General features: G+C 46.4%; 1 protein-coding gene across 4 annotated transcripts in view; it reads left to right on the top strand.

The window, feature by feature from the left end:
* CTNNA1 (catenin alpha 1) overlaps positions 1-21,383 on the top strand; it is a 100,218-nt gene that overhangs the window by 59,555 nt on the left and 19,280 nt on the right. For 3 of the 4 annotated variants that reach the window (XM_062501853.1, XM_062501854.1, XM_062501856.1), the window contains exons 9-10: positions 9,845-9,937; positions 20,688-20,844. In XM_062501853.1, the coding sequence (XP_062357837.1) occupies positions 9,845-9,937; positions 20,688-20,844 (250 nt within the window). The remainder of the gene's footprint in view (positions 1-9,844; positions 9,938-20,687; positions 20,845-21,383) is intronic. The other variant, XM_062501855.1, reaches the window with a different exon arrangement.

Genomic DNA, 21,383 nt, shown 5'->3' on the forward strand with positions numbered 1-21,383 from the left:
ATTTGGAGGTGAATTAGTTTTGGGGGTTGGAAAATATTAATGTGCTCTTTATTCCACTAGAAACTGCCCTGTGTTTACTCTGTTCCTTTCTCCTTTGGAAACATATGATTTTGTGGAAAGGAAAATGTGTAAAAGAGGTCAGGAAGTGTGAGAACAGTTGGGTATAGGTGCTGTTGGCATGATGTCTTCAGAGGTAGCTGAAAAGCCAATAGAGTTCTTTTATTTTCCAGATATTTAAGTCTTAATTCCAACATCATTTTTAAGTGGCTTTTTGGGTGAAGTTTTTTAATAGATGTGGCATAAACGTTTTAATTCTTGATATTTAAGTAAAAGCCTTGATGTATGTCTGGATTTTCATCTCCTTAGTCATTAGCAATATTGGATTATTAGTCACGTCATGTCATCAAGGAGGTGCCTGGAATCTGTGTGGAGCTCGTTCCTGACACTGTTTTGTCGTCTTGGTGAGGAGCACAGTGTACTGACAATTACAGCTCCACTGCCATGAACACTTGTCTGAATCACCAAAAACTGCTTTAAGCAGCTAATAATAGGCACCAAGTTGGAAGCCTTGAGTCAGATCAGAAGGCAGTGATGAGCAAACTGAGATGGGAGAGAAGAGCAATTTCACAAAATCCCAGACTGGTTTGGGCTGGGAGGGACCTTAAAGCTCATCCAGTTCCAACCCCTGCCATGGCAGGGACACCTTCCACTCTCCCAGGCTGCTCCAAGCCCCAGTGTGGAACAAAAAGATTCCACATTGGTTCTGTTCTAACCAGTTTGGAAACAACTAATGGCACCTGTTCCTTCTGTAACACTTTGGATCATGGAATCCCAGAATGGTTGGGTTTGAAGGGACCTGAAAGCTCATCGAGGGACACCTCCCACTGTCCCAGGCTGCTCCAAGCCCCAATCTCCAAGCTGGCCTTGGGCACTGCCAGGGATCCAGGGGCAGCCACAGCTGCTCCAAGCCCTCTCCACCCTCTCAGGGAACAATTCCTGCCCAAAATCCCATCTAACCATGCCATTCCCTGTGTCCTGTCCCTCTACCCCTTGTCCCCAGTCCCTCTCCAGCTCTCCTGGAGCTCCTGGAAGGGGCTCTGAGGTCTCTCCAGAGCCTTCTCCAGGTGAACACCCTCAGCTCTCGCAGCCTGTCTTCATTTCCACTTTGATAAACAGAGACATTTTTGGATAATTATTTGGGTCCTGTCCAAATACCACTACTAGAAATACTTTTATTTTAAGGGAAGGTATTTGTGTTGCTAAGGAGCATCTCAGCTGAGGGTTTGCTCTGAAGGTTGCAGCTGAAGCTGAGCTCTCCATCACACACCAGTGGTGTCACTGCTGTCATGGCAGCTCAGATAGACTCATGTAACTAACGTGATTTGTGATTATAACAACTTTTTAACACTTTAGCTTGTTTGTCTGAGGGAGGAATAGTTGCTGTGCCAGCAGTTACATCTGCTGCCACAGCTGCACGACGAGGGGCACAGTGCCCATGCCACACACTGGTGTTCCTGTAACAGCCCTGCTTTCCCTCAGAGAGGAAAATCCACCAGGCTGGAAATAAAGATACTGCTGCACTTCCCTGCTCTGGGTATGGGTTATGCTGTAGATATATTGATTGCCTGCAAACACCTTTCTGTCTGACTAAAAACCTTTGCTGTTGGCAAGAGGGAAGTTGGCTCCGTGCACAGTAGATGCAGCCTGGGCTGGTTTGTCCTGATGCACAAATTCTGGGATTGCCCAGCTGGGTGAAAAACTTCTCTTCTCTATGAAACCTTGGCAACACATGAAACCTTGGCTCTCTGTTGGGGAAGAACATTTCCTTCGGGGCATGGAAGGAGCTCACCAATGTGGAGCAGAGCTTTTGCAGGACAGCTGTTCTTGGAATGGCACCAGGGAGCAGGGAGAGGTGTTTGGAGAGAGCTCTGGACAGGGTGAGAGGCAAGTGCAAAGCTGCATTCCTTAAGTAGAATTTTAAACACACGGATGCAGCTTGAAATGTGGAAATAATGAGATGTAATCCCAAGCAAAGGGTGGTTACCCATGGAAATACTGATTGCTTCAGCGTAACAGGGAGGAGAAGGTGCACAATACATTTATTTTTATGCTATTGTGTTACTTACAACAGCATGGAGAGACAGAGACATAGAGAATGGCTTCCCACTGCCAGAGGACAGGGATGGATGGGATATGGGACAGGACTTGTTCCCTGGCAGGGTGGGCAGGGCTGGCACAGGGTGCCCAGAGCAGCTGTGGCTGCCCCTGGATCCCTGGCAGTGCCCAAGGCCAGGCTGGAGCAGCGTGGGACAGTGGGAGGTGTCCCTGCCATGGCAGGGGGTGGCCCTGGGTGAGTTTTAAGGTCCTTTCCACCCCAGACCATTCTGAGATTCTGTGAAATTGTCTCAGATCCCTTTCTCTTGCCATCACTTGCCAGCCTGTTGAGATAACAAACTGTAACCTCCACTCCTCATTGAAACACCAACCTTTGCCTTGCCAGTTTTGTTCCAGCCAGCTGAAACTTTCCCTCCTTGTGTTTATAAACAGGCTTGGGATGAAAACTGCTCCGATCTTTGCGTGAGAGCTCTGGAAATAGCAGTTCAGTCCTTCCTTCTCCCCGGTGCTTTATGTCTGCAGTTTGTCTGCCTGTGCCTTGTTTTATTTAAAGACTTTTACTATTTTCAGTTAATACACTGGGATTCTGTTGCCCACAACAAGCTCTTGCAAGGTACCTTCTGTGGAGCTGCAGCCACATGCAGCTACTTAAGTCATATAAAATCACCAAGCAGTTGACAGCACGACTCTGGTAGCTCTGCACAGTCCCAGTGGATTTGATCCCTGGTCCTCCTGCATTAAAGAAGTGGGGCTGGTTTGTGGAATTCCCAGTTGGCTCTGCCTCTGCAGGATGAGGAGTTTGTAGGGTTAGACTCAACACATCTATAGCTGTAACACCTCTCCCTCCTGCAGCACCTCTAAGGGCTGGATGTTAAAATGCTCAGATTCATCTTGAATATTGAGTGTGGTGTACAGGTGAATAAATAAATGTATGTACTTAGTGAATAATGAAAGCCTTTCTGGAGAGGGATGGGGATTACATAATCAACACATCTCTTCTGAGAGCCCTCAGTTGCCATTAGTTTTGCCAGAACAGTTGTTTCTGCAGATAAATTAATTTCCTGAGCTTTGACCAGCATGAAGGGAATCAGGACAAGTTTTTTTTTTTAAGATGGAGAAGGAAGAAATTAGCTGTGCTCTGTTTGAATTTTGTGAGAATATCAGATACACTTTTCTTTAGCAAATCCCTAGGATGAAAATGTTCAATGGCTGCCTGTCCATTCTTTCAATTTTTTTGCTTTTAAAATGGGAGATTTTTAAAAGCTGCTTAAAAGTTGGAATTTGCATTCCCAGAGAAACTGTAAAATGTAATGCAAAAAAAAAAAAAAAAACTAAAGAGAACAAGCTACTGAAGTCTTGAAGTTTAATCAGAAATAAAAACGCCAGGAACACCACCTTTGATAAGCTTGGTTTCCGTGGCATTGAAATTCCCCAAGTATCTGTGTACACATGGATGTAGGTTTGTTAATTTTGTGTGAGAGTTGTTGAGCACCAGTTACAAGAGGATTCTGCTCAATGTTAAAATGAAAAGCTTCTCAGTGCAGGACAGTCAGAAAACTTCTTTTTGCACTGCTGTTTTTTCGGCTGCAGGTTCAAACGAGAGTGCCCAGACTCTGAGAATTCAATTAGTGAGTGTTTGGCTCCTGCAGAGCCATGTGTAATCCTGGGCTGTAGCAGGGATGGGTGGCAGGGCCTGCTCTGACAACATCCAATTATGCAACAAATAACACATTGCATAGCCATTTTTGGGTTACAGTAGCTCCACTTTGGAGATTTGGCCTTCCTGAAGAAGCTGTCCTGAAAACTTCACTGCAGACAAGGAGGAAAACCTGGGTGGTGTTTCTGTGTCTGTGAAGTCAGTCCAGAGGCTTTACCAGATTTATTGTCAGCCTTTGAAATCCTTGATTGTTTCAAGTGTTAGAGATTATAATTCCTTTATTTTTTTTTAGTATTGCATGTTTTGTTGAAAAAGCAATTGGCCAGTCCTCCCATAAAGAGTTCCCTGTAATGTAACCCCTGTGCCTAAGCCAGGGAGTCTGGGCAGAGAGAAGGTTGAACAAGGACAAAGCTGGAGCATTGTTCCACAGAATCCAGAATGTTCTGAGCTCCAAGGGACCCACAAGGATCATCAAATTCAGCTTTACAGTGATGGGGGGTCAGACCCACAACCTCAGTGTTATTATTGGCATTGCTGTGTTATGTTCAATAGTGTCATTTAAGTAGTTTAACACCGACCCCAAACTTGAGGCTGCTGCAATTTTTTAATTGCTGGAAGATTTAACTTCTTAGTCACCATCTGAACCCAAAAAATGTATTTCATGTGGAAAAGGTACAACCTGTCAAGGGAGGCGGTTCTCTGCCACAAATTGTTACTAATGGTAGAAAGAGCAGCTTTAGAAATGTCAAGTTTTTCTTGATTTAAATATTAGTAAATCCTGAAGAGTCAAAGTTAACTAGAATTTGAGATGGAATCACTCTGTGACAGATGGTACAATTTTTTTTTAATATTGGAGGTACATCTTCTTACTAATAACCTTTTCCCAGCTGACCCTTTGCCCTGAGAGCATCTGCCTCTCAAAAGGAGCCACTTAAGTTATGCCTCCTGCAAAGGCACAGAACCTTGGAATCACTGAGGCTGGAAAAGCCTCTGAGACCCTCAAGTCCAGCTGTTCCCCCAGCACTGCCAAGGCCACCACGAGGTCACCATCCACATGGCTTTTAAATCCCTCCAGGAATGGTGACTCCAGCACTGCTCTGGGCAGCTCTTGCAGGGTTTGACATCACTTCCAGTGAAGAAATTTTCCCAATTTCCACCCTGAGCTCCCCTGGCCCAGCCTGAGGCTGTTCCCTCTCCTCCTGTCCCTGTTCCCTGGAGCAGATCCCAAATTGCCCCTGGCTGTCCCTTCCTGTCAGGGAGTTGTGCAGAGCCACAAGGTCCCCCCTGAGCCTTCTTTTCTCCAGTCTGAGCCCCTTCCCAGTTCCCTCAGCCTCTCCTGGGGCTCCAGACCCTTCCCCACCTCCGTTCCCTTCCCTGGACACACCCCAGCCCCTCCAGGTCTCTCTGGCCATGAGGGACCAGAACGGGACACAGCCCTCGAGGTCCCCCAGCAGTGCCAGCACAGGGGACAGGCTCTGCCTTGCTCCTGCAGCCAGCCCAGGGCTAAGCACAGCCTGGGGGCCTTTGGCCTCTTGCCCCCCTGGGCACCTCTGGGCTCGTGTCCAGCTGCTGTCTCCAGCACCCCCAGGCATTTCCCACTGGACACTTCCCAGCCCCTCCTCCCCAGCCCGGAGCATCCATGGGGTTATTGTGATCCCAGGGCAGGACCCAGCACCTGGCCTGGTTGAACCCCACACAGCTGGTCTCATCCCATGGATCCAGCCTGTGCAGACCCCCCTGCAGAGTCCTCCTGCCCTCCAGCAGATCCACACTCCTTCCCAGTGTGGTGCTCTCTGTGCAGTTCCTGAGGGTGCCCTCATCCCCTCACCCAGTCACCAACAGAGACATCAAACAGGGCTGGCCCCAGTGCTGGGCACAGGGAACCCCACTGGGAACTGCTCCAGCTCATGTGGGGCCATTCACCTCCTGGATTGTGCCAGCACCAGAGCCACTCACCTCAAGTCATCTTAACACATTTAATCTTCTTTTCCTGCTTTACATATATTACTGCATCCCCAAACTTGTAAGTTTTCCACCGTGTGATATTACATACTTCTATTCAAACTACACACCCGTGATCCTAGTTTTGTCATTCCATTTTGGAAGCATTCTCCATGGCCTCAGGTCAAAAGCTGTGTTTTCCTGGGGGTCAGTGCTTGTCAGTACAGAAAATCTGAAACACTCATTTTCCTGGGTTCCACCAGCAGTGTGCTGATGTCAGCATTAAAAACAGTGAGATTTGAGGTTCAAAACCTGCTCAGTGCATGGCAGCCCCTTTCCAGATGAGCCTGTCCAGCTGTTCCACTTGGCACTGTCCGTTCCCTGCTGGAATGGCTGGGGCTGTGCTGTGCACTTGTCACTGGGGGGAAATTGAAGCTCATTCCTCTAAATACCAGCAGCTGCTTGGGGTCTGCCCTGCCTTTTGGGGTCTGAGAAGCCATGGCTGTGGGCTCTGAGCAGAGAGAGCCTTGAAATGCACTTTTCAATCAGCGTGTCAGCAGAGCTGTGTCTGAGCCGCTCTCAGGGCTGTCTTCATTCCCAGTGTATTTTTAACTTTTTTCAAGAGATTGCTCGTTGTGCTGATTACATTATTTGCAGTGGTTTTGTCTCCTTTGATGCCTGTGCCAGTAGTGCTTATGTAAAGGGACTTGATGATACTGAATGGTAAGAATGAACAAATGCAGCGGGAATTCAATTGCTATTTTGCTCTCAAGCACAAGTGTTCTTCTTTCTAAATCAAGTCTGACCACTTACTATGTCAGTCAGCTGCTTTGTTGGAGACATGGAGAAACTATTTAATTCACATTTGATTTAAAGGAAATTTTTGTTCCCTTGAGGTACATTATTTAATTTAGAAGTTTTGGAAATGTATGATTTCCAAGCACTCTGTGGGCTTTGAATGAGTTGATCTTCATCTCAGCTACAAAATCCAGTGTATTATGGGAACGTGCCAAATAACTGGCCAGCAGTACCCTCTTCCCTCTGAAGAGAGAGGGAGTTTGAAGTTATTTGTCAGATCACCCAGAAATTATTGAAGATGGGTCCTTTTAGGTATTTCTAAAATTAAATTTCTTGATCCTGCAGCTGTCCACCTCAGCTGGTACATGCAACTTCAAAATTCATGTTCTAAGAGCATCTGATAATTGCTGCCAGTTTAGAATACCTCACTGCTATGTCATTTACAACTTGATTAATTAGTAGACACAGCTCTTCTTAATTTCCAAATTTTAAGAGGCTTGTGAGTGTTTTCCAGCAGTTTGACAGAGCAGTCCCACGGGTGCAGTAAACGCTGCACTGCTGTGAATTTACAGCCCTGTCTGCAGCACTCTGAAGTCATCTCAGCTGCTGCCACGTCTGTGCCTGGCTGGGATGTTCAGCAGAGTTTGCTGGGAAGTTTGTGTGCTGATCTGGCACTGCCAGCCCAGCAGAGCAGGGAGCTGGCTGCTGGGTGAGCGTGCTGAAATGAAGTGTTGAGCTCTGGAGCTGCAGTGCTGGGATGGGATGTGGCAGCCAACAGTTGGATTGTCTTCAGCTGCCAAAGAGCCTCAGTCAGGGCAGCACACACGCTCCTTTCATCAGGGTTGGCAGTGCCAGGCGGGCGCTTTCTAAAGAAGAATTGCCATCAGTTGGGTATTCAGGAGAAAAATGACTGCTCAAAAATGACTGTGCAAAAAAAGCAAATTTTCATTCTACCACGGTGGGGACACTCCATTATGAACTTCTTTGCCTCTGTGCTCAGACAGAGTAGGGTTTCTGTGTGCTTGATTCATCACACTTGGCTTGAGAGACAGCACAACATCTCCAGATAGCGGAGAGGCTGATTTTGTGGTGCTTCAATGTCCCTTTTATTCTGCCCCTACTCAATAGGGCTTTGTGTTCTCCTCGCTCCTGGAGGTTGTGATGCTGCTGTGGAGGCAGGAATGACAGGGAAATATGGGCCATAAAAAAATATTGGCAAACTGGCGTTCCTCAAAAATATGACCCATGCTTAAACCAACAGCAAAATCTTTATTTGACTTTTAAATCACGACATGTGATTGTCTTTTGATTCTTGTGAGCCTCTAAACAAAAGCATGATGTACTTTAGCATCATCCCAGCAGCTCATTGGGAACCAGAGATTCAAGGTATGGCAAATCCCTGATGTTCAAACACAAGCCCTATGTGAGAGGGAGTTCCAGCTGTTTACTGGGGTGGCTGCAGAGGGGCTGGGCTGGAGCTGTGGTGGCAGAGAGGAGGAGCACAGAGCCCTGGCTCAGCACTGCACAAAGCTGGGGACACCCTGCAATTCACCCCTGCCTGGGTAGGACTCCAATCCAAACGCGAGTGGAAGAGAAACTTGAGGAGCAGGACACAAATATTGCTGAGAGCTGGCAGGAATTCCTCTGTGTTGTTGATGCTGCACAGTCTTTCTCTCAACTCCAGTTTGTTTTCCTCCAAATCTGTGCTGTCACATCTGTTTGCTTGCTTGTTCTGTGCTGGAAACACCTCTCCTCTTGACACCTTGCTTTCCATCCTCTGTAACTTGGCTTGGAGCTGGAGGGAGGAAGCGGCCGTGTGCTTTGCAGTGGGAACTTGATTTTGCTCCCCAGATTGATCATGGGATTGATGAAAAATGCTGTTCAAGTGCAATGGCACGTGCTTGATGATTTGCAGGACAGTAATGTATTCTGTGTGGGAACATCTGCCGTGAGGGAAGGGCTTGGGGAGGGGGAAAAGCATGTGGTAGAGCAGCAGATACTACTTCAAAATTACTTACATGACTGCAAAGAATAGTATAATTAAAGGCAGAATGGAAATTCCCCAGCTTATAGAGAAAAGTATCTGGAGAAATCGGGTTCAGGTGTTGTTAGTGAGTGTCTGCAGGCTTGAGGTGATGCTTTTATGGCACATTTACAGGGGGCTTTGCAGGTTGTTCATCCTCTGGAAGGACAGTACTCAGTGTTCGTCTCAGTTCACTTGCTGCTATTTTTACAGCTTTCTGTGTTCAAATGGCTCAGAATAACATGCTTGTCATTCACCTGTCAGCTGAGAAATGTAACTTATTTCAGACTTCCTTCCCCTGAGAGTAGCTCTGGGATGAGGAATATCTTCAATTACCAAAAAATTGTGTGCTGTCCCCATCCTCCCTGCTCTCACGAGGCAGGTGTTTACAGAGGTCAGGCTGGCCTAGTTAAGGGTGATGCTGTGCAGCAGGTCAAGGTTGTGAAGATTTTAGCATCACAAGAGATCCTGTTCAAATTTTGGAGGCCTGTGGATGCATCTTGAAGATCTGTACTGGTTTGATGTGCTGAGTTGCAGCACAGAGGGAGAGCTGGAGGAACTGAGAGTTGGACCTGCCCCAGCAGCCAGAACTCCTGAGCCCTGAGCTGATCCCACACCAGGGGATGGGGGATTCTGTCCCTGTGCCCTGCAGGTGAGACCCCACCTGCAGAGCTGCCCCAGCACAGGGAGGAGCTGGAGCTGCTGGAGCCAGAGGAGGCTCCAGGATGAGCAGAGGATAGAGCAGCATTGCTGGGAGGAAAGGCTGGGAGAGCTGGGATTGTTCACCTGGACAGGAGAAGCTTTGGGGTGACCTTGAAGGAGCTGCAGGGAACATGGAGAGAGATGATTTACAGGGGATAAAGGGACAGGACACAGGGAATGGCTTCCCACTGCCAGAGGGCAGGGCTGGATGGGATATTGGGATGAAATTCCTCTCTGGCAGGGTGGGCAGGGCTGGCACAGGGTGCCCAGAGCAGCTGTGGCTGCCCCTGGATCCCTGGCAGTGCCCAAGGCCAGCTTGGAGATTGGGGCTTGGAGCAGCCTGGGACAGTGGGAGGTGTCCCTCGATGAGCTTTCAGGTCCCTTCAAACCCAACCATTCTGGGATTTCATGATCCAAAGTGTTACAGAAGGAACAGGTGCCATTAGTTGTTTCCAAACTGGTTAGAACAGAACCAATGTGGAATCTTTTTGTTCCACAATGGGTTACTGGTTACTGGTCACTGTTGGGATTAGGCAAAAGTTTTCTACAGAAGGAAAGAACCCCCAGTTCTAACAGTTGTGTTTTGTTTCCTCCCCCCTCTGACACAGGTTGCCAACTTGGCCTGCTCCATCTCCAACAACGAGGAAGGTGTGAAATTGGTTCGTATGTCAGCCAGCCAGCTGGAGGCCCTGTGTCCCCAGGTAAGAAAAGGTGTCACTACAGGCAACAGTCCCCAGCTGTGTCCCCAGGTAAGGAAGGGCACAGGGGACAATCCCCAGCTGTGTCCCCAGGTAATTTAGGGCACAGGGGACAGTCCTCAACCAGATGGGCACCTGGTGCTGCTTAAGATATGCTCTGGTCTCAGTGGCTGGTTCTGACTTGCTGCAGAACTTGATTTTTTCCTTTAGTACACATAGAGGATGAAATGCAGCATAGGCATCAAGATTTAGGAAGTTTAAAATCCATGGCAAAGGAATCACTGATGTGAAGGGGTCGTTTTTGTGTCATAGCTCCAATTCCATTTGGCCAGGACATTCCAGTAACCTGCAGTTGGTAAATGTGGGGAACTTCAGTGGTTTCTTGTGCACATCTGTTCTGCAGGAAGGTACCTTGTGAAGGTGCTAGCACTGCTCCTGGGCATGCTGTAAGATGAATTATAAAATACTATTTTTGCCTGAGTAGAATATAAATATGCCAAATAATCTTCCCAGTGGAGTAGGATGAGAGGAAGTTGGCTGTGTGTGAACAGTGTGAGCCTGGCTCAGACTACCTTTTAATTAATAACTTTTTAATGGAAACAAGGAAATTAAGTTTATATAAGCACTAGACTATCCTCTTCCTTTTTGACAGCCTGGTGTTTTAAATGTCAACAGCTAGATACTTGGATGAACCCCTGAAGACTGCAGGGTGCTGTTGGTTTGTGTAATTTACATTTTTTAAAGCAACAGGAAATTCAGATCTAAAACATCTAAATAAGCTGTTGTTGGTAAAGAGGAACTGACAGAAAATAGGTAGTCAGAAACATTGGCAAAACAGCATTTCATGAAAATAAAGTGTATTGTCTCAGGATTACTTGCAGTTTCTCCAGGTTTTTCCATCTGTATTGGTCTTTTTTAAAAACAGTCAAAAGGAAGAGAGGTATTCACCTGTACCCACCCCAGCAGAAAGAGATTTGGAGGGAATAGGTGAAGGCAGTATGAGGATCAGGACTGTTCTGCCTTTTGTGTGACCTGCAGGTAACTGTGCTGTGAAACAGGTGAAGGCAGGCCCATGAATATAAAGCATTACATCCTAAAGGAGACCTTTGGGCATCCCAGGATATCTCTCTGTGTTCCCAGGGTATCTCTCTGTGCTCCCAGGACATCTCTCCGTGCTCCCAGGGTACCTCTCTGGGCTCCCAGGGTATCTGTGTTCCCAGGGTGTCTTTCTGTGCTCCCACTCCTGCCTTTTGCTGAGCAGTTCTCTGCCCCCACCCTGGGCATGGCTTTGTTGAAACCAAAGGTCAAGTTTTGCAGCTGGAACAAAGCAGGTGGAAGAAAAAGCTTTTAGAAATCCATCTTCCCTGATATAAGGGCTTGCTCTTTCCTGAAGGAGCCAGCTAGGCTGATGTAAGGTGTTTTTTTAGTTATCTCCCAGAATATGGGTGTCTAACACAGGGTGTTCCAAACAAATGCTCCTGCTTTTGAAAATAATCATCTGAAGAAAGTTAGGTTCTCTTTGAATCTAAATGTTTCTGGTGGTTGTCCAAGTCTGTGGGGGTGTTTTCCTCTCCCCATTGCTGAAATTGTGTTGTATTTCAGACTCTTCTATCTTCGCTTTTCCAACAACTAACTGCATATTTAAATAAAACTACTCCTGGATAAAATATGCACCATGGTAGTCAGCATGAAGTAATGACCCAGCTGTAGTCACCAGTGCAGCCACATCTCCTGAAGTGCAGCTGGTAACCTTTGACTTCAGGGATTGTGGACAATATATTTAACACACGTTGGAACCTCTGAGTATCTATAAATGCACAAGGGCTTTAACTGATGGATTTTGGCTTTGCAGAGGTCACATCTCTGAACTTCCAAGCCTACAGTTTAGATGCTCCACTGCATAGTCTTGCCTTAATTTCAGGGTCGTCACCAAGAGATTAGTAAATGACACTGTAGATGTTCAGAGCAGCTGAAAGAGTGCTTTTATATTACATTACATGCTCTCCGGTTGATTCTTTAATGCTCTAAGAGTATTTAAACATGTTGTGAATCCTGAGAGATAATTAGGGGCACTTGTCTTAAGCTGTTTTACAAATGGCATCTGTGTTTTCTGGTAACAATAGCTCATCTTGTGCCAGTGCAAGCAGCACAGCTCTGCATCCTCCTCCTCCTCAGCTGCTTCCCTCAGCTTGTCCCCAAACCTTGAGTATTCCCCACAACCTCTAAAAGATTCTCAGTATCAAGAACAGAAGAGTGAGATTTAATTTCCATTTTTTAGACAATTACCTATTTATTTTGCAGTTTATTCCTGATGAGATTCACAGCTGCTTCTTCCATCCTCTAGGGTGGCTGTGCTGAACAAATGTGTGAATTAGGCATAAGATACAGGTGAAACCAAACATTATATGCCCTATATGCTTTTGGAGGGGTTTTTTTGGGCTCAGGTGGTATTTTTCCAGGAAGATGTTGCATTCAGAATGAGTCATATCAATCAGTAATTACAATAGTGTCAGAAACTTCAAGATATCAGTAGCACACAGAAATACAGTGTACAAAATGTAATTCAAAGTATTGCTGTGCTTGAAAGATGAAACTGAAATTTAATGCACTTGAATCCCAGGTAACCTCTTAAATAGTTTAACTGAGTAGAGGCCATTCTGGGAGTAGGGAATTCCTGGTTAAAGAATGATTTCTGTAGAAATCAATCTGTAGAGTTAATTATAAAAGCTGTAGCTCAGATAGAGCTGTAATTCACTCCCTTGCCATCAGGAGCCATTGAACTGGCAGCAGGAGGAAGGAACATGCAACTCTTCAAACTGGCTGGGGAAAACCTGGAAGTTTTGTTGGTATTGACAAGCAGTCCTTGCCATTGTCACCTCTGGGTTCAGACCTCATCAGGTTTGAAATTTTCGTTGAGGGAAAAGAAAATGCAGAGAATTTTTCATCAAAAGGTCTCTACAGAAACAAGCAGTCAATTTATTTAGCGTGGTTTTGTTACTGGAAATCAGCTCTTCCTCAGGAGTAACATCATCCTTCCTGTTTGTGGGTCCCCAGCCAATTAGCACAGAAATTAATGTGAAGTTGAAGCCTTAATGGGGTATTTAGAACTCACTTTTGAGGGTGCAGGAGGAGCTGTTGGGATGAGCTATGCTGGAGCAGCTGGGTGATTTTAGTCTGGCTTTTTGCAGGGCAGAGATAAGGCAGCTTCAGTAGGTCACTGTGTTTTCTTCCTCAAGCCCTGACTTACAAGCCTGCCTGAATTCTTTGTGTGGAGAATTGCTGGAATTCTGTGTGTGAAGGAAGCAGCTTTGTCCAGCACCTGGCAGGAGTTCCCTCAGCCCTGCCTTGCCGGGTGCTGGGAAACAGGCTGGGCTGGAGGGGGTTAAGGTGAAGGAGCAAAGTTCTCCATCAATGCAGTTAAATTAAAATTTAAAAAAAAATGCTTAAACTGTCTTTGTTAATGGAAATGGAAGATGAGAGCTGTGAGATGCTTGGAATAGCTGCCTGTGCCTGCCTTTGGGAAGTTTTCTTTTCCTTCTCACTGAACGCAGAGCTTGCAATGGTGAATTAGGGAAAGATTTTGTTTATCTCGACTCAGAAACCTGGATCCTCTCTGCCAGCTCTTGTGTCTGTGCTCTGTTTGCAGGAAGGACTTGCTTTGGGAGCCTGCAAAGGCTGTTTTGTAACAGCATTTTGCATTAAAGATGCCTGGGAAGATAGCTGAACCATCAGAGTGTTCCTGCTCATGCAAGCTGTAGGTGTTAGACACCAACAGTGAGAATGGCCCAGCCCAGCTCTCGAGAGCAGGAATTGCTGCAGCCTTTTGATGTGACAGTCTGCTGTCACTGGAGCTCCTTTACCAGCTGTACATTGACTTTCTTGGTTTTTGCAGCCTCCATGAAGTCCATCTGTAGACTCCTACCCAAACTGCAGTCGGGCTGAGAGCTGTAAGGAAGGACTGTGGCGTGCAGTTCCCAGCAGCTTGGGTCTTTGCTTCTGCCAGCCAAAGCTGGAGCCCACTGCCCTGCAGCCTGAGCAGCTTCTGGGATCAGGAAATTTCATTTTAAAAGTACCTAAAAGGACTCATGTTCGATAATTCCTGGGTGATTTGACAAATAACTTCAAACTCCCTCTCTCTTCAGAGGGAAGAGGGTACTGCTGGCCAGTTATTTGGCACATTCCCATAACACAGAGGACAGACCTGCCCCAGGGCACACAGGACCTGTTCCCCATGAAAGGCAGGGCTGGCTGTGTTTTTCCACCACATCCCAAAGATCTCATCCTCCAACAAAACTTTGGGAGCACCAGGTCCTTCCCAAACCCCTCCATACCTGCTGGAGTGTGGGAATTGCTTGCCACGCACACGCCTCGCCCATCAAACTGACTCCAGAGAATTCTTGGATTAAATTATATTTTTAATAAAAATAAATTGGCTCTTCTCGTATTAACATCTTGTTTTAATAACTGCTTGTTCACATCCTTCTATTCCAATTTTGAGCTGCTTGAAAAGCCATTTGCTGCTTATAGATTTTTGATGAGGCAGATGGCTCATATGTGATCACACCTACTGACACAGAGACAAAATACCAAAGCAGAAGGAATCCCATGGAGACTTCCAGAAACTTTTGTTTAAAAGTTGGAGTATCTTAGAGAAATAAAAGAACCCTGCAGGCCACCCCTCAAATTAACCAAACCCAAGTGTGACCAGCAGACTTAGTTCTCCTTGAGTCCCCAGTCACCACCAGTTCTCTGGTGGCTGTTGGAGAAGGAGAGAACTTCATTTTTCTTGCAGTAAAGATTTAACATCAAACAATTGTCCCCTTTTTTCATCGCTTTGAAAGACTGTCAGATTTTTTGAATGTTCTAACGAGCAGATCTGTCTCCAGACTGTTTAATTACAGGTGCTTGAAACATTTTATTGGCATTGAGTAGAAATGCTTCTATTAAAAACTTAACACTTGGGTTGCAGATTTGCATCACCCAAGCTCACTGGGAAGAGCTGCCAGCACAGGCCAAGGCTGACCAGAAAAGCAACAATTTTAGAAATTCAAACAGTTACTGGTGCATAAAAATAAGCAAAGAGCAGGAAAAGGATTCAGTTCTCTAGAAAGAAGCATGTCAGTGAGTAAGGGTCCTTTGTTTCATCACAGGATTTGGGGAGCACAGTGGTGGAACAGCTTCCAGGAGAGACACAAAGTCCCTGAGACCCCCAAAGTTTCAGCATTTGAAGCCAGTGAAATGCAAAATGAAGCAAGATAAATGTCACCAAAATTCTTGCAGCTTCTACGTGGACTGAAAAATCCAGAAAAAGGGGACTACAAAATCACCCCTCAGCTCCAAAAGAAAATGCTTTCTTCATGGAAGGGGAATTTGATAGGATAATTATCTATACCCAGCACACAAATAGTGTTTATAGCAAATACCAAACACTGCTGTGATAGAGAAGGGCTCTGTGCTCAGGGGACTGCAGCACCTCCCCTGTGGAGCCAGGCTGGGGGTGCTCACCTGGAGAAGGGAAAGTTGTGTGGAGACCTCAGAGCCCCTCCAGTGTCTGGAGAGGCTGCAAGGGACCTGGAGAGGGACTCTGCATCAGGAACTGGACCCCCAGTGCCAGAGGGCAGGGCTGAATGGGATATTGGGCAGGACTTGTTCCCTGGCAGGGTGGGCAGGGCTGGCACAGGGTGGAATTCCCAGAGCAGCTGTGGCTGCCCCTGGATCCCTGGCAGTGCCCAAGGCCAGGTTGGACACTGGGGCTGGGAGCAGCCTGGTCTAATTAAAGGTGTCCTTGCCATTGGATGAAATGAGCTTTAGGGTCCTTTCCAGCCCAGCCCATTGTGTGGTTCTAAGCCACTCAGCACAAGTGTGGATCTGTGGGTCGTTCCTGCACAAGATGAGTAAACAAGCACTGCCACAAGATGAGTAAACACCTCTGCAGAGATCCCTGCAGTCACTCTGTGTGTAACTCCCAGGAAAGCAAAGTGCTCAAAGTGCCTTTTATACATGGGAACAAAGTATTGGAAATCAAAGGAAACTTTTCCTTCCTCTTTGGGTGCATCAGCCTCTGTTCATTGCTGGTCACTGCCATTAGAGCTTCTGAGAGTGTAAAACAATCTGCTGTGTGTTTTGCTTGCAGGCATTTCAGCTCATCAGAGCCTGCAGAGTGCTTTTTGCTGTACTGCAGGACGTGGAGGGCTGGCACACACACTCGTGGGCATGCAAAGCTGGCCTGGGATGTAACTGGTAGTGACTTCAATGCCCTCCTCATAAACCACATTTAAAACTCAGAGCAAAATGCATTGAGGAGCAGGGAAGGGGTACGAGCAGGGTGAGCACTGAAGGCAGCTCTGGCATCTTGTGTATGTAAAGTTAAATTATGAGCAGCCTCTTATGAACTGCCAGGAAGCAAGCCATGCTTGCTTTATTACAGGGAAATATGGGATTAAAATCCACCTGGGCAGGGGCAGGGAGGCTTGGTGGGCTGCTTCTCACATCCTCCTGTGTAAAACTGATTTCACATCCCCACTGGGGCACTGTCCTGCCCCTGAGATGAGAGCTGATAGGTGAGCTTTATTTTATTTGCTTTTTCTTTGTTACAAATGCAAAGTGTCCTGGATCTGCAGGACACAGAGCTACTTTCCAACTCATTATCCAAATGCCACAAGAAATCTGGTGAGTCAAGATCTTTATATAAACCCCAAGCCCAAGTGAGTTACTTAGGAACTGCAGATGTTTGGTGTCTAGTGAGGGGAGAGGACTGGGGATTCACCTCAGAGCTTCTGAAACTGAAAATCTGCTCCTTGTTGGGGCACAGTAACATCCTAAAATCAATACTACAGGAATCAAGGAAAAACTAAAGCAGCTGCAGGAAGGACATTCTCCTGGCAGGAGCAAAAGCTTCTTATCAAAAGGACTGAGGCAAAAATCAAGAAATGCTTAAAGCCACTGAAATGGGTGTGGGTCAGACATGGTGTGCACTGAGGAAGATACCACAGGTTGGGACTGCAGTGCAAATAGCTGGAGGGGGAGTTTTCCTCTCCCAGGTGGTGTTTCTTCCTTTGGCCATGCCAGCCAAGTATTCAAAATTGTTCTTTGTAAGAAATGCTTTCTTCTGGCCTCTCTGGTTTCAGCTGGGTTGCTATAAAGCTGAGGCTGGAAGCCATCCTAAATTTAGCCTAAAAGAATTAATTCTGCCTGACCCAGTGGCTGTGATCTACCCACAGGTTTATCTGAGGTTTGGGTGTTTTCTGGCCAGAATAGCTGAGCTTTTTGAGAGGGCTGCTGGAGTGTTATAACCCAGGCAGGAGTCACTGCAGGGAAGCCTTGGAGAGCTTTCCAAAGGGGAAAGGGCACAACCAGCTCTGACATCTCTGCTTTCAACAGAGAATGTAGAAACAAGGAAAAGCAGCAGCTCCTTCCCATGGAAGGGCTGAGGACTCTGAGGTGCAGATGGAGACATCCATTCCAATCTCTGCAGTGCTGAGCCTGTGAGGTGCAGGGCAGAGCTCCAAGGAGCTGGATGGAAGCAGGACAGGGAGCGTGGAGCGTTCTGACTCCAACACTGCAATTGCTACATGAAACAAAATGCTGATAAAAATAGTGTGTGTTCTTGCCATGCTTCATTTCCTTCTGGATAGGCTCAAAATGTCCCTGTTTGATTCTTTCCTTTGTACAACTTCAGTGAGTCATTGTGATCACAGTGCTCTGGCAGCATCTTGAAAAGCTCTGAAATACAAAATATTTCCCTGAAATCACCAAACGGTTTTTTGGTTTTTTTTTTTTTTTTTTGTTTTGTTTTGTTTTTTTTTGTTTTTTTTTTTTGGTTTTGTTTTGTTTTGTTATTTTTTTTGTTATTTTTTTTTTACATGGAAGTGTCTGCGTTTCAGATAGACTGGTCATGATCTTCCTGGGGTTTTAACTCCGACTATCTCCATCCTGTGAGAGTTACTGGTATTTTAAAGTAATTGCCCAAAATGCTTGACGTGTTTCAGAGAAGTAAACATGTATTGTGGTCCATCCCTTCCCCCAAAAAAGTGTTTCCTCCTCCCCCTGAAAGTGTTTATTTTTAGATAATAAAGGGATTGTAGTCCTGCTATTTAATTTAAGATGCAGCATCCCTGTCATTTTCCCATGTCTCCCTGAGCATCTGTTGGAAAATAAATCAGTGGCTCTGTGCTGGATACCGGAGTATTTTCCCTGGGATAGATCACATGCAGAGTGTTGTCAGTGTTCCCTGGGATCACATTTCCTCAGGCACAGGTGTGAGACTTGCCCACTTGAATGCTAAACTCTCCTCAGAGTGAAGGCTTTTATCACCCCTGCTAAAGCTGCCTGTTGTGGCCACTTTGCACGTGGAGATGTGGAGCATGTGCTATAAAAAGGGATTGCTGAGCTCTGTGTGCTGCCCTGAATTTCTCCCTGAGCACACTCACACCTGTGAGGCTCTCCTGTGCTGTAGCACCATGGATAACCTTTGATATCCCCACCAGGTTTCCCTATCTCCAGCACTGCTGGCTGCTTCCCTACTGCAGCAATGTCTGCAAGGGAGACCAACACTGCTTTTGCTTGACCATTTTTATAGAATACATTTCACTTTGGCCATACATTTTTGCTGTAATGTGTAACAAAACACACTTTTCCCAGTTGAGCAAGCTGCCTGTTCAGAGGAGGGTGGTTCAGCCTGTGCGTCCTGTGCTTGGGTTTGGTGAGGACACACAGGCTGAGGTTGTGAGCAGTTGCAGAGCCCTGTGTGTGTGACAGCTCTGCCATTACCTGTGACGAGGTGCTCAACGTGGGCATCTGGGCTTCACATGCGCTGTTGGCCAAGATGAATTGTGCAGACAGCTGCTGTGTCCAGACAAACATCTCCCAGGAACCCAGGCCATATGTTCCTGCAGCATTAATGCTGCCCTGTCTCAGTGCTTACAGGACATTTTATATCTGAGATGGGCCAAGGCAGGTTGAGAAAAGCAGAGAAAATGTCCTGACCCTTGGTATCACCTCGTCGCCATCTCTGGCTCTGTAGTGACAGTTCCTGGCAGGATAAAAGTGAGAGCAGATTTCTGGAGCATTGTCTGGTTTATCTCTCTTGTTTCCAGGAACCTGTTTGTTCAGATTCATCTTCATGAAACCTTGGATATCTAGATTTTGATTGATAGGTGGGTAATTCATTACACCCCTCAGCCTGGGGTGAGAGGTGGCAGTGGCTGGACTGCAAATCAGGGCTCTCGAGCAGAGGACAGGTTTGCCTCCCTAAAACCTCTCATTCTGTTTGATTTTAAAATTCAAAACATCATTTCCTTGGGTGTTGCAAGGCTTTTTGGGGATTTCAGGACTTTCAGTTCCATGAGTGCAGCAGGGACATTCCAAAGGGACATCCCAAGTCCTGTAGGTGCCACACGGGCGTGAGCCTGGGCTGGCTGGGGGAAGGGGAGCAGCAGAGGAGCCCTTGGTGGTGGTGGGGATAGGGACAGTGCTGTTCCTTCAGAGGTGTTCATCCCCACAGAGCCATGAGCAGGTGCTGCTTCTTGAGTTGGTCACTGTCACCAATGCCAGGGGGCTGGGCTGGGTTTGTGACCCAGCCCTTCCATGGATTTTCCTGTCACTGCTGACTCCTGGCACCCCTCGGGTGCAGCTGCCCCCTCCTCCTGCCTGATTCACTCAGTGCAGTCCCAGAACATTTAACACCACCATCATTCCCATGTTTAGTGAGTTAGATATTTTTTTAAATGCTTTGTGACACTCGTAAATGAAGCAGGTACAGAAAGTAGATTTTGGAAAAACGGGAACATCTGGTGCTTGCATGTTTTGGTCGACAAGTTTGTGAAATTAATACAGTCCGAAAGTAGAGAAGAAAAATGACACCTTGGAGTTGTGAGTTAATTAGCTCTGACTCTCCAGGCTTGGGAACAGGGCTGGGATTGTCACACTCTGGCTGGGGATGGTTCCTCTCTCCTGGCACCTTTCCAGGTCACTCTGCTGCAGCAAGAGCAGGACCAGGCTGTTGAGGTTGGTTTGTCCCCACATTCAAAGAGGCTTTTGTGGTTGTTTAAATGACCAGTTAGTGGACACCGCATAAGCTCTGTGACCCAGCAGCACCTGGAGCTTTTTTTCTGCTAAGAAAAACTAGGATCTGGTGTAAATTCTGCTACTGGGGTTTGAAGAAAGTTAGGAGAGGGTATTCAGAAGGACAATCTCCTGTTCCCTGGCTAGTGTGACTCATTCACATCCACAGTAGAAATCTGAAGTCATTACAACAATTACTGGCAAAATCCAGAGTGAAGCTTCAAGGAAAAGTGAAAAGTCAGAATTTATCTTTGTATTTCATGTATTTAATTTTTTGTTTGCATATTGTTCCTGCTTCAGTCTGTATAAGATTAATCCTTTTTTGACCTTTTTCCTGAGGTTTCGTTAAGTACCAAGTGCAGCCTTGAGTGTACTAAATGTCATCCTGTCTAAAATAGTTAGCACAGACTGCACTGGGAAAGCAACACCTTTTACCACGAGCTGCTAAAGACAGGTGAAACCAGCTCTTGTGAAAACTTGCCAAGTGATTTTTACTTCTAATAACTATCCATAATAACTGTGGAAGCAGCTATGAGCTGGATGTGAGAGCAACAAAATTAAACCCTTCTGTGTTTAAACATCAAGTTCTTCAAAACTTATTAAACTTGATTTGTCTGCTGCTGAGTTCATTGGATAAACACACAGGAGGTAATTGTTCCATCGGGTATGTTTTAAAGGAGGTGTTTTACAGGTCATCAACGCTGCACTGGCTCTGGCTGCTAAACCCCAAAGCAAACTGGCTCAAGAAAACATGGATCTGTTCAAGGAGCAGTGGGAGAGGCAAGTCCGTGTGCTGACGGATGCCGTGGATGACATCACCTCCATCGATGACTTCCTGGCTGTGTCAGGTAATCGGGGCTCCAGGCTGAGGAATAATCATCCTCCCGAGAGCCTGGTCCTGCATAGGGGTGGTTTGAACACGTGTTCTGGTGTCTAGGGGGCTTTTGGAGGGATGGTGTTGGCACACCTCACCTGTAGGGTCACCCTGTGCCCAGCCAGGTGGGAAGGTGCAGCAGGAGCTATGTCTCAAGGAGAAGACACTTTATGTCCCAAGTTTGGAATTGCTGGCTGAGCTAAGGATGAATTACCATTTAGGTGCTGTGGACAAGCCTCACCAGTAACTCTGGGGGAAATAGAACATGTTTATGTCCGAGGTAGGAGCTAGCAGGAAAAATGATCCCTCAGGTCACTTTAGACTCTGCCATGTAAACAAAACTGAATATCAAACCGTGGTTGCACAAGTTAATTAAAATAAAAATGTTCTTACCATGTCAGCTTTAGTAACGTTATAAGGGGTTTTAAAAGAGATTGGATCATTATAATAGATTGATAATTACATTTGGCAAAGTGCTTGCCAAGATAATCCCTTTTATCAGCATCTTGATAA

This window comes from Cinclus cinclus, chromosome 14 (assembly GCF_963662255.1).
Source record: "Cinclus cinclus chromosome 14, bCinCin1.1, whole genome shotgun sequence".
NCBI lineage: Eukaryota > Metazoa > Chordata > Aves > Passeriformes > Cinclidae > Cinclus > Cinclus cinclus.